Below are 16,782 nucleotides of genomic sequence, written 5' to 3'. Positions count from 1 at the left end.
ATGCCCAGCTATTTTTTCTTTTCTTTTTTTTTTTGGTTGTAGTTGGTTGTCATTGTTGTTTGGCAGGCCCAGGCTGGATTAGAACCTGCCAGCTCTGGTATATATGGTTGGCACCTTAGCCACTTGAGCTACAGGTGCTGTGCCTAATAATTTTATCTTAAAATCAATTGAATACTTATAAATAGGGAACTATACCTATCAGAATTAGCCCCATGATACAGCTGCAAATAAAATTTGTAAGATATATTAGGTACAGTGACAGAGACTGAGAATACTGGGATTGAGAGACATTAGTGACTTGCTTATTCAGAGATTAGGCCACAAGGTTAAGATTTAAACCCAAGACTGCCTTTCTTTAAAACCATCTTACACTATACGATCTTCAAGAAGGAATAAAGCTTCCACTCAGACAAATAGAATAGACTGACCACAAATAATCTCTAATATAACAAATTGAAATTTGAGTACTTAAAGGAAGCTCAGAGAACTTCCACCCCAGGCACCTCGTTTCACAAAGGAAACAACACGCTCTTTGAAGTCTTGGGTAAGCCCTGGCTATTTCCACTACTCTCTGACTTCCAATATACTAGCTGGCTATTTGCAAGTGTTTCCTGACAGCCTCAGCATTAAGCAAATGAGGAATCACAGAAAATCTGTGACACAAAGTCACAGACATGCTTTTTAGATTATAATAAAATAACAATAAAAACACTTCTTGTTACTTGCCCAGTATGCAGGATTCTATCAAAGGGAAATGATAATACAGGATTTATAATACTCACTTATAAGCATCTCGAACTCTTACCTTTGTGGCCACAATAAAGATGGTATAAAGGAACATAAGATTATGCTTTGATATTGCCAGATGGTTGGTGTACTGCAATGTGAAGATAACTGACCCCAACAGGGTTATCTTGGAAGGGCTGAAAATAAAACACATTTTAAGCCAGCAAGTAATAGCATTATCTGTGTCTTTCTCAAAGAGTGCTCTGCAAAACACCAATTTAATGGGCTATTTATTAATAGACATAACATAAAAATGAGTTTTGTGAATACACTTTACAAGTTTTGAAAATACTGAGTTATTCAAAGTTAAATAACTTTCTTCACAGTATAAAGTACAAGAAATTTTAGATGGTTCAGACATTTCCAACTCTCTAACAAAGAGAATACATTTCTATATGCAATATTTCTGAAATGTATTTGGCCATATAACACTTTTTCACAAAGGATTTGAAATTCCCATGATTTATTGCATGGTTTGGATTAGTCTCAGAAAACCTTACAGCACTAAACAAACTCCTAGGGTGGGGTGAGAGACGAAAAGAAAGCCATAATTTGTAGAATTTGCCCATCTCCATTGTGTAAATACTCCCATCACAGCCAATTTCAGGCTGTTATATGGAACAGGGAAGAGATGTACACAATCTGCTCTCATAACACAATAAGAGCCACCTCCAGCACATCATTTAACTAATTCTAGCACAGCATATTAATCTTAGCTAATATTTTAATATACTAATGCTGAAATTATAAAGCCTAAAATAAGATAATTATCTACGAAATAAGAACCATTACTTTCAAGTTATATATCTACCACATAAAGTATATTTCAGCAATAAATCATTATCTAGCTCTCTATGCATATATAGAAAAAGATAAAGAATAAACTCTTAGAATGCCACACCACAAAATATGGCAAATTTAAAGGTGCCTATAGCCAGTTAATAAAAAAAGAAAATAAGTTATTTAATTATCACAAGGACTGAGTTCAAAACAGAGTTAGGTTTAGAAAACACAGATTTAGATCTCACTTAATGTGAGATATAATTCATGTTTTAGAATAGTGATCTCTGGCTTGGCACCTGTGGCTCAAGTGGCTAAGGCACCAGCCACGTACACCCAAGGTGGTGGGTTCGAATCCAGCCCAGGCCCGCCAAACAACGATGGCTGCAACCAAAAAAAAAAAAATAGCTGGGCGTTGTGGCGGGCGCCTGTGGTCCCAGCTACTTGGGAGGTTGAGGCAGGAGACTTGCTTGAGCCCAGGAGTTGGAGGTTGCTGTGAGCTGTGATGCCATGGCACTCTACCCAGGGGGACAGCTTGAGGCTCCTGTCTCCAAAAAAAAAAAGAACAGTGATCTCTAAATTTTTTTTTTTTTTTTAAGACAGAATCTCACTATGTCACCCTCAGTAGAGTACCATAGCATCACAACTCACAGCAACCTCAAACTCTTGGGGCAAACTCACTTAGGTTTCAAGGCTTAGGAATACTCCTCTGTGACTTGAAACTCTATCCTCTGGGCCACAGCTCCCACCAGGAAGTCATTCTTCCTTTCCCTTGGGTAACACATGTTTGCAGCTGAGCAGTTTTATCACACCATTTCCTGTCCACAGATTTTTGGGAGCCAGCCTTCTTTCTTTTCATCTTGTCTCTCCTTACAGTCTAAGCTGTCAATGTCTCTGCTAATTTAACATTTCCAAAACCTTGTAGTTCTCCTATGTATGACTCAAAAGAATCCTCCACAGGTCTTTCTTTCATAATCTCATCTCTAGTCCTGACTTCTACTATACTCTTTGAATGGATCCATGAGTCATATGCCTAATCCTTTCAACACTGGCAAAAGGCTGCCTAGCTACAACCCTTGACCTTCTCTCCAGAGTAGGCTTTACTAAGAATGAATCTCCTAATTTTATAACCTTCTGCAATACAAATAGGCTGAGAATTTCCCAAATCATCAAGTCTGGTTTTGTTTTATTTTCAGTAGTTATTCCTTAAATTTAGTTCTTTCATCTTCCACTTTACTGTAAGCATCAAGAAACCAGGATGTACCTTCAATACTGTGCTTAAAATCCTCAGCAAGAACATTCAAGTTTACTACTTACAAGTTAAGCTTTCTACACAACAGTGGTGAAGAACAGTGTGACTAAGTTTCTGCCACTATGTATAATGACAAGCATCACTTTTCCTCCAATTTGCAATATCATGTTCATTTCCTTCCAAATCTTCACTAATACCTTTAATATTCATATTTCTATCAACATTTGGTCTATGACAATGTATGTATTCACCAAAACTATATAAGCTTTCTCTAATTTGGTCCTCACAGCTCCACACCTGTAGCTCAAGCAGCTAAGGCACCAGCCACATATACCGGAGCTGGCGGGTTTGAATCCAGCCCAGGCCCGCCAACAACAATGCAACTATAACCAAAAGTAGCCGAGCGCTATGGCAGGAGCCTCTAGTCCCAGCTACTTGGGAGGCTGAGGCTGAGAGATCCCAGAAAAAAAGCCATATAGCTATGACCAACTAATTTTTGACAAAGCTGACAGAAACATACACAGGAGAAAGGACACCCTATTCAACAAATGGTCCTGGAAAAACTGGATAGCCATATGCAGAAGAAGAAAACTGGATCCCTATCTTTCACCATATACAAAAATTAATCCAAGATGGATTAAAAACTTAAATATAAGACCTGAAACCATAAAAATTCTAGAAGATAATGTAGGAAAACTCTTCTGGACACTGGCTTAGGCAAAAATTTATAACTAAAATCCCAAGACCAAACATGCCCACAACAAAAATTAATGTGACTTAATTAAAGTGAAAAGTTTCGGCACAGTGACGAAAATAATCAAGAGTAAACAGGCAACCTGCAGAATGAAAGAAAATATTCACAAACTATACATCCGACAAAAGAATAATATCCAGAATCTACAAAAAACTCAAATCAGCAAGACAAGAAAAAAAATCCCATCAAAAAGTGGGCAAAAGACATAAACAGACATTTTTCAAAAGAAGATAGACAAATGGCCAATTAACATATGCAAATATGCTCAACATCATCAGTCATCAGGGAAATGCAAATTAAAACCACAAGAACCATCTTACCCATGTCAGAATGGCCTTTTTCTTTTTTTGCCCCCCCCTTTTTTTTGAAACAGTCTCACTCTGTCACCCTGGGTAGAGTGCCATGGAACTCAAACTCTTGGGCTCAAGAGATCTCCTGCCTCACTCTCCCAAGCAGCTAGGACTACAGGCACCTACCACAACACTTAGCTATATTTTCTATTTTTTTTTAATATGGGGGTCTTATTCTTGCTTCGGCTGGTCTTGAACTCCTGAGCTCAAGCAATCCCCTTACCTCAGCCTCCCAAAGTGCTAGGATTACAAGTATGAGCTACCATGACCCTCTAGAATGGCCATTGTTTAAAAGTCAAAAAACAATAGATGTTGGCATAGATGCAGTGACAGGGGAATGCTTACACTGTTGGGAATGTAAACTATTAAAAACTCTACAGAAAACAATAATCTCTTTAGAGATTATCTAAAGAACTAAAAGTAAACCCATCAATCCAATCCAGCAACATCCCACTACTGGTTATCTACCCAAAGGAAGAGAAATAATTTTATAAGAGTGACACCTGCACATGCATGTTTATCGCAGCACAATTTGTAATCTCAAGGATATGAAATCAACCTAAGTGCCCATTATCTGATGAGTGGATAAAGAAAATGTGGTATGTGCAAAAGTACTACTCAGCCATAAAAAGGTATGAAATAATGTTTTTTGCAGCAACAAGATAGAATTGGAGAATATTACCCTAAGTGAAGTATCTTAAGAGCAGAGAAACAAATACCACATGTTCTCACTTACAAATAAATGGTAGCTAAACGATGGCTATAAATGGTCATAAAGTGGTGTGATGGATACTGAAAAGTAAGAAGGGGAAGAATGGCAGGGAGTGAGGGATAAAATACACTAATCAGATACAATGTACACTATTCTGGTGATAGGTACACTAAAAGCCCTAACTTTATATAATTCATCCATGTAACAAAAAACTCCTGTACCCGCTAAATCTATTGAAATTTTTAAAAAATCTAAAAATAGCTTCGCAACTTTGGAATAGGCAAAGACCTCCCAGCTAGAATACAAAAACATTAAAAATTGTTAAATTAGACTTTACCAAAAGTACACACACACAAGTGACAAAGAAAGTACCCTAAGTATATTATTTTATGTGTATAAAGAACTCTTATGGTGCCCGGCGCTGTGCCTCACACCTGTAATCCCAGCACTGTGGGAGGCTGAGGAGGGAGAACTGCTTGAGCTCAGGAGTTTGAGACTTGCCTGAGCAAGAGTGAGACCCCAACTCATTTAAAAAAAAAAAAAAAACCAACAGGTGCCGTGGCAAGCACCTATAATCCCAGCAGCTTCCGGAGACTGAGGCAGCAGGATACCCAAGCCAGAGTCGAAGATTGCCATGAGCTATGACACCACTGCACTCTGCTCAGGGCATAAGGTGGGACTCTATCTCAAAAAAAAAAAAAAAGAACTCTTATGGTGAGGTATGGTGACTCATGCCTAAATCCCAGGACTTTAAGAAGCCAAGGCTGACAATTGCTTGAGTCCAGGAGCTCTAGCCCAGCCTGAGAAACATGGCATGACCTATCTCTATAAAAAATAAGCAGGGTGTGGTGGCACGCACCTGCAGTCCCAGGAGTTTGAGGCTGCAATGAGCTATGATCGTGCCACTGCACACCAGCAGCCTGGGTGACAGAGACAGACCTTGTCTCTAAAAGAAAATAAAAAACTCTTTTAACTCAATAATAAGACAAATAAACCCCCCCCCAAAAAAAATAATGGGCAAAGATATATACAAACACACATGGAAATGGCCAATAGACTTATGAAAAGATCCTCAACATCCTTAGTTTGCAGGGAAATGCTAATTAAACCCACAATGAGAAATATATACATTGGAATTCTTTTTTTTTAGAGACAGAGTCTCACTTTGTCACCCTCGGTAGAGTGCCATGGCATCACAGCTCACAGCAACCTCCACCTCTCAGGCTTAGGCGATTCTCTTGCCTCAGCCTCCTGAGTAGCTGGGACTACAGGTGCCCACCACAACGCCCAGCTATTTTGTTGTTGCAGTTTGGCTGGGGCCGGGTTTGAACCCGCCAGCTTCAGTATATGGGGCCAGAGCCCTACTCACTAAGCCACAAGGCACCACTCTCCATTGGAATTCTTAATTAAAAAGATTGACAATACCAAGTCTTAGAGATAATACAGAGTAACTGCAACTCTAAGACACTTTGGAAAACTGCTTGACAGCTTTCAAAAAATTAAATATATGCTTAATATTCAACTCAACCATTCCAGTCCCAGAAATTCACCCAAGTAAAATGAAAACATATATATACTTACATTTAAATATTCATAGCAACTTTATTCACAATAACTAGAAACTAGAATCAATCCAAATGTCCACCAACAGATGACTGAATAAACAAAATGTGATCTGTCCATACGATGAAATACAGCAACAAAAAGAAATTAACTAGTTCATACTGTGCAGACCAATCTTAAAATCACTGTGTTAAGTGAAAGACAGTAGACACAAAAGGGAACATATTATAAAAATTCATTTATTAAAAAATTCTAGAAAAAGCAAACTGATTCAGTATGTGTGCCTGGTGCCAGGGATGGAAAAAGAGATGGACTGCAAGATACACAGGAAAATATGGGTTCACAGAAATATTCTTGGTAGTGGTAGTAGTTGCTTCATTATATGCATCTGTAAACTCATCAAATCATATTCTTCAAATAAATGTATTTATTTTTAAATGTATTTAAGATGTTAAAAACATCTTCATTACCTGTTTAACATTAAGCATTTTTTTTTGTTTACTTCTGAGAGCCTTAGTTTTTTAATCAAGAACTAGAAATAGTATCTCTTTCTCAGGTTTGTTGTAAAGATTAGTGATAGCATATATTTTGAAAAGTACCTACACTGCCCAGGCATAAGACACTTGGCTTAGAAAATGGCTTAAGATTCTGATTTCAACTGCACTTACTACTAGAACACTGATTGATTCATACACTATTCTCTAAGACTTTAATCTTGGAGATATATATATAGATATATATAGATATTTTTTTTTTTTTGAGACAGAGCCTCAAGCTGTCCTCCTGGGTAGAGTGCTATGGCATCACAGCTCACAGCAACCTCCAACTCCTGGGCTCAAGCGAGTCTCTTGCCTCAGCCTCCCAAGTAACTGGGACCACAGGCACCCGCCACAACGCCCAGCTATTTTTTGGTTGCAGCCGTCATTGTTGTTTAGCGGGCCGGGCTGGATTCCAACCCACCACCTTAGGCTGGCACCTTAGCCACTTGAGTCACAGGCGCTGAGCCTAATCTTGCATATATTGTTTTTTGCATACAGTAAGCACTCAACAAATGTGCACTGCATGGATAAAAGACATCACAGATACATAAAAGTATTTGGCGATAAACTATATATACATATACACATACACAGACATATACACACATACAGCTATGTGCTGCATAGCAACATTTAGGTCAATGATGGATCTCACATATATAGGTGGAGCTGAAAGATTTTACTAGTGCATCCTATCACCTAGTGATGCACCTATCGTAACATCACAGCAGGGTGCATGACTCACATATTTGTGATTATGCTGGTGTAAGCAAATCTACTGCACTGCCAGCTGTATAAAAGTCTAGCACCCAGAATTATGTACAGCACATATTTGATAATAATAAATATGTTATAGTTATGTATGCACTATACCTTATTTTTTATCAATATTTTAGAGTGTACTCCTACTTACTAAAAAAAAGAAAGTAAACTGTAAAAGAGTTCTAGAAAGTTCCTTTAGGAGGTATTCCAGAAGAAGACACTGTTATCATAGGAGATGACAGCTCCATGCATGTTATTGCCCCAAACGACAAAACGTGCAAGTAGAAGACTCTCAATCTGTGTGATGATACCAATCCTGTGTGGGTGTCTTAGTTTTTAACAAAAGTTTCAGAACTAAAAAACAAATAAATAATTTTAGAAATAGAAAAAAGCTTATAAAATAAGGATATAAAGATAGAAAATATTTTGTACAACTGTACAATGTGTTTGTTTTAAGCCAAATATTATTACAAAAGAGTCAAAAAGTTAAAAAGTGTATTAAGGGCACAATGGAAAGGCATCTGCCACACCAAACTCTTCCTCACAAATGCAAATACTGTAACCTAGTTGTCTGTACCCTCATATTAACCTGAAGTTTGTTACAATAAGATAAGCTTAATTTGCTATTGAAGAAATACTTTTTTAAAATAAATCCAGTGCAGCCTAAGTGTAGTGTTTATATAGTAACATCCTAACCTAGGCCTTCACATTCACTTACTACTTACTCACTGACTCAACTCTGAGTAACTTCCAGTCCTACAAGCTCCATTCAAGTTAAGGGTGCTAGCCAGGTATACCATTTTTTATCTTTCACCTATTTTTAGTGTACCTTTTCCATGTTTAGATACACTGTTATAATTATCTACCGCATTCAGTCCAGTACATGCTCTACAGGTTTATCGTCTAGAAGCAATAAGCTATACATATAACCTGGATACGCAGTAGCTTATACCAGCTGGGTTTGAAGTGTAGGTACATTCTGGGATGTTTGCACAATGACAAAAATCACACAGTGACACATTTCTCAGAATGTATCCCCGTTGTAAAGCAACTGTACACATATACATAACATATCCTAAGACACCAAAGATCTATCTCACCTGACCCACCTGTTGATAATTCATACATTTATCTAATATGCCTTATGTGTCTGTGTGTTAGGTTCATGGGACAAAGAGCAATAAAAAAAGACAGAAATCCCTGTCCTTGGCATTTTGTATTCTTTGAAGTGTAGGCAGAGGAGCCAAGGGCAGAGGACAATGAACATAATGAATAAGTAAATTGCAGAATATTTTAGAAAGTGATAAACGTTGTGGAAAAAAAGAAAAACAAATTTAAGAAGAGTAGTCCTCACTGAGAAGAAAAGCACTGAAGACAGATAAAAGAGTGGACAAGGGAGTCCGCCATTTGGGGGAAAAGATTCTAGGCAGAGAGAAAAGCTAGAGCTAAACCAGACCATACCTGGCTTGCTCTAAGATAGAGCAGAATGAGCCAAGGAGAAAATGACAAGAGAGGAGACGAAGGCAAACTGGGTACAGAAGAGTTAGATCTTCACGGGTCTTACTGGTCATTCAGGGGAATCACTGCAAAACTGTGAACAGAGAAGTATCTTTTTTTTTAGTTATAACCAAAAACAATGCACTATGAAAGATGTTTCAAGGCATGTACTTAAAACAAGGAAACTTTCTGTGAATACACCAATATCTGATTTATAACTTATCATCCATCAAAGCCGCCTCTGTTCTATTTCTAAACTATCTCACTCAAACTTTAAAGGGGACTTTCTAATTTAAATATCCTGGAATTTGTTAGTTCACTTAAAAGTACTTCATCATACTGCTTTTTGATCTTCACTTTTATGATCTTCATTTTAAATTATAAATTTAATCCATTTATAATCTATTTCAATTCATTTTTAATTAGAAAATGAGCTTATTTTTACATGTCGTCTCTCCTTGCCTTGCATGTTATGGCCTCTATTCTCTAAGACTTATCCTTCTCAAATTGTGGAAACAGTCATTTCTTGACTTCACTTTCACGTATATCAGAAATATGTTTATCAGTGACATATTTAAGACTAGGTCAGTGTCTTTAGAACCTGTTTTCTAAAGACACTGACCTTTAAGATTCTCTTAGATACAAAGGTATGAATGGGTTATTTCCTCTAATCTTGTCCTTATGTTTATTTTTTTTCTTGATACAGACTCATTCTGTCACCTGGGCTAAAATGCCATGGCCTCAGACTAGCTCCCAGAAACCTCAAACTCCTGGGCTCAAACAATCCTCCTGCCTCAGCCTCCAGAGTAGCTGGAACTACAGGCATGTACCACCACGCCCAGCTAATTTTTCTATTTTTTAGTATAGATGGAGTTTTGCTTTACTCAGGCTGGTCTCAAATTCCTGAGTTAAAAACAATCCTCCCACCTCAGTCACCCACAGTACTAGGATTACAGGCATGAGCTATCATGACCAGCCTCAACTGTCCTTTTTAAAGTAACTCACAGTGATTTATGACATAATTATGATTGATTGTTCCCTTAAACTTGATATTTTATTACATTTTACTACATATAATCTGAAATCTGGGTTATGCTATAGGCACTCATGAAAATGCCATGAGCGTATAAGTGATTCTTTCCACCCAGAAGTCTGTTTCTATATACTCCTTCCATAAACATACACTCTTGCCACAACTGTACAATAATCCAGAGGTTTTTATTTGGTTTTGTTTTCTAAGGGGAGGAGCCCACATAGAAGGGAATTAATTTTTTTTTTCCTGCAGTTTTCGGCCAGGGCTAGGTTTGAACCAACCACCTCCGGCATATGGGGCTAGCTCCCTACTCCTTTGAGCCACAGGTGCTACCCAATATTTATTTTAAAATATATTTGAGACAGCAAACTTTTTAAAAGAATAAAATTTATTACTTCTCTTCCCATTATCACTGCTGTTTTTTTCTAATATATTTCATACGCATTTAGAGTCCCCAAAATTTTCTTAAAAAGAAATATAGAAATACATATATGTGAGAATACAAATCCACGTCTCAGTATGTGTTTAATTTAATCAACTTACTAGGACATCTTCAGCCATTCATGATCTTCTGGTTTCCAATCTCCTTTTATCAACTTCTCAAAATTCGTGATGATGGCACCACCTGCACCTAAAAATAAGAAAATAAAACAAGAATATTTAGCCAAATTTTCTTGAAAAGATATTTGAGGAAAGCTATAATTATATCCCTTGATTGAAAATTCCATGAAGAGGCTCGGCGCCTATGGCTCAACCGGCTAAGGCGCCAGCCACGTACACCTAAGGTGGCGGGTTCGAATCCCCAGCCCAGACCCGCCAAACAACAATGATGGCTGCAACCAAAAAATAGCTGGGCGCTGTGGCGGGCGCCTGTGGTCCCAGCTACTTGGGAGGCTGAGGCAAGAAGATGACCCCCAGGAGTTGGAGGTTGCTGTGAGCTGTAATGCCACTGCACTCTACCCAGGGTGACAGCTTGAGGCTCTGTCAAAAAAAAAAAAAAAAAAAGAAAATTCCATGAAGAGTCCCAAATATAATTCTTTGGAGAAAGGCAAACAATGCCTTGTATATTTAAGGTACGAAAACAATCGCAATCCTTCTCTTTCACCAGCATGGCAACTATTATTGTACCATAATTAGGGTTAAAATTGAGGCCTCAGGCAGAAAGATATGGCCAGAGGTTTGTTTCACAAGTGAAAAATTAAATTCTGTTTTATCACTTCCTTTCCTAACATGATTGGTTTTAAGTGAAGTACATTGTAACAAAAAGAGAAATTTATTAAATTCCTACATACAAAACAACAAAAGTAAGTGATACAAAGACAAAAATGAAGTCATAATCAACCAAATTATATTTCCAGTAATTCAGCACAGAAATGGCAGAGTAGTATTTTTTCCTTACATGTGCCACATACTTTCTTACGTAAACCTGTATTTATGGTGGCACTATAACTTAATTAACTATGAATCCCTCTGATTCTGAGCTCCTAATCAAACCAATCATAAAAATTTTACATAAAAACATCCAAGCACAAAATAATGGCTGATGACCAGTACTAGTAAAAAGTACTAGTTTTAAATTAACTAAAAAGAAACAGGTTTTTACTTTCCAAAAAGACTGTTTAATTAAAGTATGTGACTCACATTAAAGTAACTAGAGAATCATTCTGTAATGGCACACCAGTAATGGAACATTTATGAGCACATATTGTTAGTATTACCTCGGGCCCATCCAATAGCTATCATGACTAGCCAGCCATTTTTGTAATAGCTATTAGCATGTGTGACTCCACCTACTATTTTCCAAGTTCTGGTCACTTCCTTCATTCCTGCGGCCAGAAGTTGAACAGGTAAAAATGAATAGCCCTGGGAAACCAGGTCACATGGGCAAAAAAAAGTAATATACCTGAAATTAAAATAGAAATATTTTACTACATGAATGGAATCAGAAGAACAGAAATAAAAATCTTACCTATCAGCAATAGTAATTAGACAAAACACAACAAATGGAATTATTCACATACACATTGAACTTGAATTCAATAAAAGCACAGATTGAGTAGGGTGTCAATTTTTTAAAACACACAAAACATGTAATCTGTCAAAAAGTCACAATCAAAGGAGAACATAAATTTTCATGAACTCCTAATTTGTGCCAATGCCCTTCTAGAAGCTAAGTGCTAAATCCACTAACAAAATAAAGCAAATGTATAATCACTTCTGGGATGGGGACTCCTCTAGCCATACACTGTTTCTGTCTTCAGGAAAAATGAATTAGAGAAAAGGGCTTTTGGTAACTGAGCAGGGCTACACTTCAACTTTCACTAACTTCGTCACCCGTGCCCCTTTGTGCAGGACATACACCACAAAAACAACTGACAGTTCATAGGGAGGTGGATTTGTGTTAAGGAAAAACATTTTCATACAGATGAAAAACATGAAGCTTAATCCAGCAGTTCTCAACCTGTGGGTTGCGACCCCTTTGTAACAGTGAAAACACAACGCGGCATTAGGATGGTTGAGAACCACTGGCTTAGTCTTTAGTTGACTAAGCTTAAGTTTTAACAAAATTAAACTGTGATTAAGGAATAATTCACCCCTTATGTTGCAAATTATTTTTTAAATGTCACTTGTTCTAAGAATCTGTTCAGATACTAGCAATAGGATCTATTGGAAAAGACACTGCTTTTTTCCTCTACTTTCCTAAAATACTCCAGTAGACAATTTTATGCTTAAAGCAGAATATTTCCTCTCTTTAATGGGGTGATATAAAATACAAGACATGAAGGAAGTATCATATCTCTTTCAAAAGAAGCTATTAATCTTACTGCAATTCATGATGAATAAAGTCAGAATTCTTGAAAGTTCATGGAATATGAAATGTTGGCCAAAATATTGCTTCAAAGACTGAACACAAGATACAGTGGTTTGTCTAACCTACAGTATTCCTTCTGCTTTGTCTCCACTTACTAATTCCTCCCTATTCTTTGAGGTCCCATTTAATACTACCCACTGACTTTGCGGGTTTTGTTTTATTTGATCTTCTCAGCTCAGACTATATTCTGATGGCTCTGTACAACTAAGCCTATGGGTTCCTATGCCTCAAAATAGCTCTTCATACATTTTTCTTTATAAAGACTGTTATGCTCATAAGAAAATCATAGTCCTGGCTCAGCGCCTATAGCTCAACCGGCTAAGGCGCCAGCCACGTACACCTAAGGTGGCGGGTTCGAATCCCCAGCCCGGACCCGCCAAACAACAATGACAGCTGCAACCAAAAAATAGCCGGGCGTTTGTGGCGGGCGCCTGTGGTCCCAGCTACTTGGGAGGCGGAGGCAGGAGACTCGCTAGAGCCCAGGAGTTGGAGGTTGCTGTGAGCTGTAATGCCACGGCACTCTGCCCAGGCCCTGTCTCAAAAAAAAAAAAAGAAAATCATAGTCCTTAGATGACAGAAATCGTTCATTTTATTATCCCCAACCTAAAACACAGCATGATATAAAGTAGCCCTGAATTAAATCATTTATTCACAATCAGTCTATAGGCAAAATACAAAACAAAGCAAATCAAAGAATCAGTTGATATCTAAAGAGCTTGAGAAAAGGAATAAATTATCTGAGAGAAGTAAAAAAAATTGTGAAAATGATTGCTTTAATTTAAAATTTTACATGTTCATATAAGATTTATGGAAATGGTATAATCTAAAATTTTAACATGTTCATATAATATTTGAAAGTCTCTGTATACTATTCTTTTTAAATATAAACCTAATTTCCAGGACACTGGTGGGTAATGTAAATATGAAGAGTACATCTACTTAAGTAATGAATATTTAATGAAATAAAAATATTTTGGTATCCATTATAGATTAAGGAGAGGGGGTTGTTTTTGCTTTAGCAGTAAGTGATGCTCAAAAGTAAAATATTCAAAAAGGAAACAATAAAAATAATAATATTACAAATGTGCCAGGTGTGTGGCTCATACCTGTAATCCTAGCACTCTGAGAGGCCAAGATGGGAGGATCACTTGAAGTCAAGACTTTGAGACAAGCCTGAGAAAGGACAAGACCTCATCTCTACTAAAATAATGGACAATTACACATGGTGGGTGCGCACACCTATAGTTACAGCTACTTGGAAGGCTGAGGCAGAGGATTTCTTGAGCCCAAGAGTTTGTGGTTGCTGTGAACTATGGTGAAGCCACTGCACTCTAGCCCAGGTGACAGAGCAATATTTTATCCCAAACAAACACAACCAATAATATTGCAAATGACCCCATTCTCATTCCCTGTACTGAGCCTATCTTTAACATCAGGATAAAAACTTATACTATTACACCAGCAATACTAGACTTTTTATATTCAACTATGTGACATATGGCACATATGATATAAAATTTATAATTACTGCTATTTCTTTATACATAAATTTTATTCTATTATTTCTAAAGTATAACTACAATAAGCTAACATTTTACACAAAAAAAAACTTTTCTCATTTGAGTGTGAAATCACTGTGGGGTGGGGAAGAACAAGCGTTTTTTTTTTTGTGGGGTTTTTTTTTTTTTTTTTGACAGAGTCTCAAGCTGTTGCCCTGGGTAGAGTGCCGTGGCATCACAGCTCACAGCAACCTCAAACTCTTGGGCTTAAAGCAATTCTCTTGCCTCAGTCTCCCAAGTAGCTGGGACTACAGGTGCCTACCACAATGCCTGGCTATTTTTTGGTTGTAGTTGTCATTATTGTTTGGCAGGCCAGGGCTGGATTCGAACCCACCAGCTCCAGTGTATGTAGTTGGCGCCCTACCTGCTGACCTACAGGCACCGAGCCGAAAGAACAAGTGTTTGGGGGGCTCACTAGACTTACAAGTAGACATATCAAACCAAAATCTCCCTAAAAAACAATTCCTGTTCTATAACACAAAGTAGCTTTTTAATATTCCCTTAATGAAGGAAGTAACAAGTGTCTCTCCTTCTATAAAGACTATAATTTCACCTTTAACTAAAATTGTCAAACCTAGCTAAAATTGTCAAACCACTTTAATTTGTAAAGTGGCTAAAGAATTCATATCAGAAGAAAAGAAGAAATGAAATAAAAAGATAATTGATTTTGCATACATTTTTTACTCATATAGGTTAAGCTAATGAAGAGGAAAAAAAACAACAAAAGAATGAAAGTTGACCTAAAGCAGGATACAAAGAAGATCCTAATTCACTAACAAATGAAAGCTAAGCCAGTTTAAGAAAAGATGAGAGCAAAATTTGGGTTAAACCAACATTTGAACAGAGAGTAGCTTCCCAGGATCAGTCACTAAGAACTCTATTTTCACTCAAATATTAATTCCACTCCTCTATCAAAGACACTATCACTTAACTAAGCCAAAACACAATGATAAAATAAATATATAGTGCATGTTAGTCCAGTGACATCTTTGTCTTGCCTTATTCCTCTAACAAGTTATTAACTTTATGTATAAGCTTTGAAAAAGATTGACAGATAAATGATACCTATAAAAACTATATTTTTTTCTCATTAAATGTAATTCCACAAATGTGGAATCTATGATCATTAATACTTGGAAGTTTAAGGATATCACTGAGGCATACAAATCAATTCATAGAAAAATTATAAAGTATTTATTTCCCCCCAAACAGATTTTCAAACCAAAAAAAAGCCTACGAAAAGTGTACACTATCTCAGAAGCAATGAAACTACACAACACACCAAGTTTCTTTGCCAGTAGATGGCGCTAATCTCCAGATGTATGTACTATGAGCTATTGAACTAAAGATGACCTTGCTTGCTAGATTTTAAATTCCAAACATTTCTCAACAGAAAATCAAATGGAGCAAAATTACAAATTTGTTCTAAATATTAAAACTTTTTTAAAAAGTAAGATATACTCTGCCTTTAAGCCAGCATAATGTTTTATATTTAAGGGTCTATGAGGACAGAAATAAAGATTGTATTTCCAGAGTATAAAATAATACAATGCATAAGCACAAACTAAACAATTAGATACCTTATATTTTAATCATGACTCCAACTACTCAATATCTGCAAGTTATTAACCACTCCATGCTTTAGTTACACGATCTGTTAAGTAAGAATGAAATAGTACTATACCTACTTCACGGGGTTCTTGTGAGGTTTAAGTGAAATAATACATCCAAAGTACTTGGAAAACTAGGACATAGTAAATGTGGAATAATAATAAAATAAGTGGGGCGGTGCCTGCAGCTCAAAGGAGTAAGGCACCCTCCCCGTATGCCAGAGGTGGCGGGTTCAAACCCAGCCCCAACCAAAAACTGCAAAAAAATAATAATAATAAGTGGTTGCTGTTATTATTCCTGATTTGTAATGCCCAACAAAACACCTACAGCCATCAAAAATGTTCATCAACCAAAGAATAAAATATAGATATTAATATAACAGATTATCCAATAGTGGGAATGAATGTACTACAGCCACACACAAACCTGCAGATTAATCTAGTAACATAATGTAGAGCTAAAAAATTACATCCCCTATTGTCTATAAGATTTGGTATGATCTGTTTCTTTTTAATTATCTTTTATTTATAAATATTAGTTGTCTATTTTTTTTGAGACTTTGGAAAAACAAAATAAGAAGAAGTTAACTGATCAAAGTATTCTATAATAGACATACTTCTATCTGACAATGTGAATGTTACTTTCTTTGCATTATTACTATTATTCATTGCAGCAATTGTCTGATTTTTTTTCTGAATGTATTTATCTTCTT

At 36.7% G+C, this 16,782-nt stretch overlaps 1 protein-coding gene across 1 annotated transcript in view; it reads right to left on the bottom strand.

The window, feature by feature from the left end:
- The window catches only part of TMEM38B (transmembrane protein 38B), a 44,587-nt gene that overhangs the window by 9,736 nt on the left and 18,069 nt on the right, over nucleotides 1-16,782 (bottom strand). The window contains exons 3-5 of the mRNA XM_003785203.3: nucleotides 11,747-11,931; nucleotides 10,572-10,659; nucleotides 806-923 (exon numbers count right to left, since the gene is read on the bottom strand). Of these exons, the coding sequence (XP_003785251.1) occupies nucleotides 806-923; nucleotides 10,572-10,659; nucleotides 11,747-11,931 (391 nt within the window). The remainder of the gene's footprint in view (nucleotides 1-805; nucleotides 924-10,571; nucleotides 10,660-11,746; nucleotides 11,932-16,782) is intronic.

This window comes from Otolemur garnettii, unplaced genomic scaffold, assembly GCF_000181295.1.
Source record: "Otolemur garnettii isolate 467f Iridium unplaced genomic scaffold, OtoGar3 scaffold00014, whole genome shotgun sequence".
Classification (NCBI taxonomy): domain Eukaryota; kingdom Metazoa; phylum Chordata; class Mammalia; order Primates; family Galagidae; genus Otolemur; species Otolemur garnettii.
Note: the sequence above shows the minus strand (reverse complement) of the source record. Positions and strands in the feature narration are given on the sequence as shown.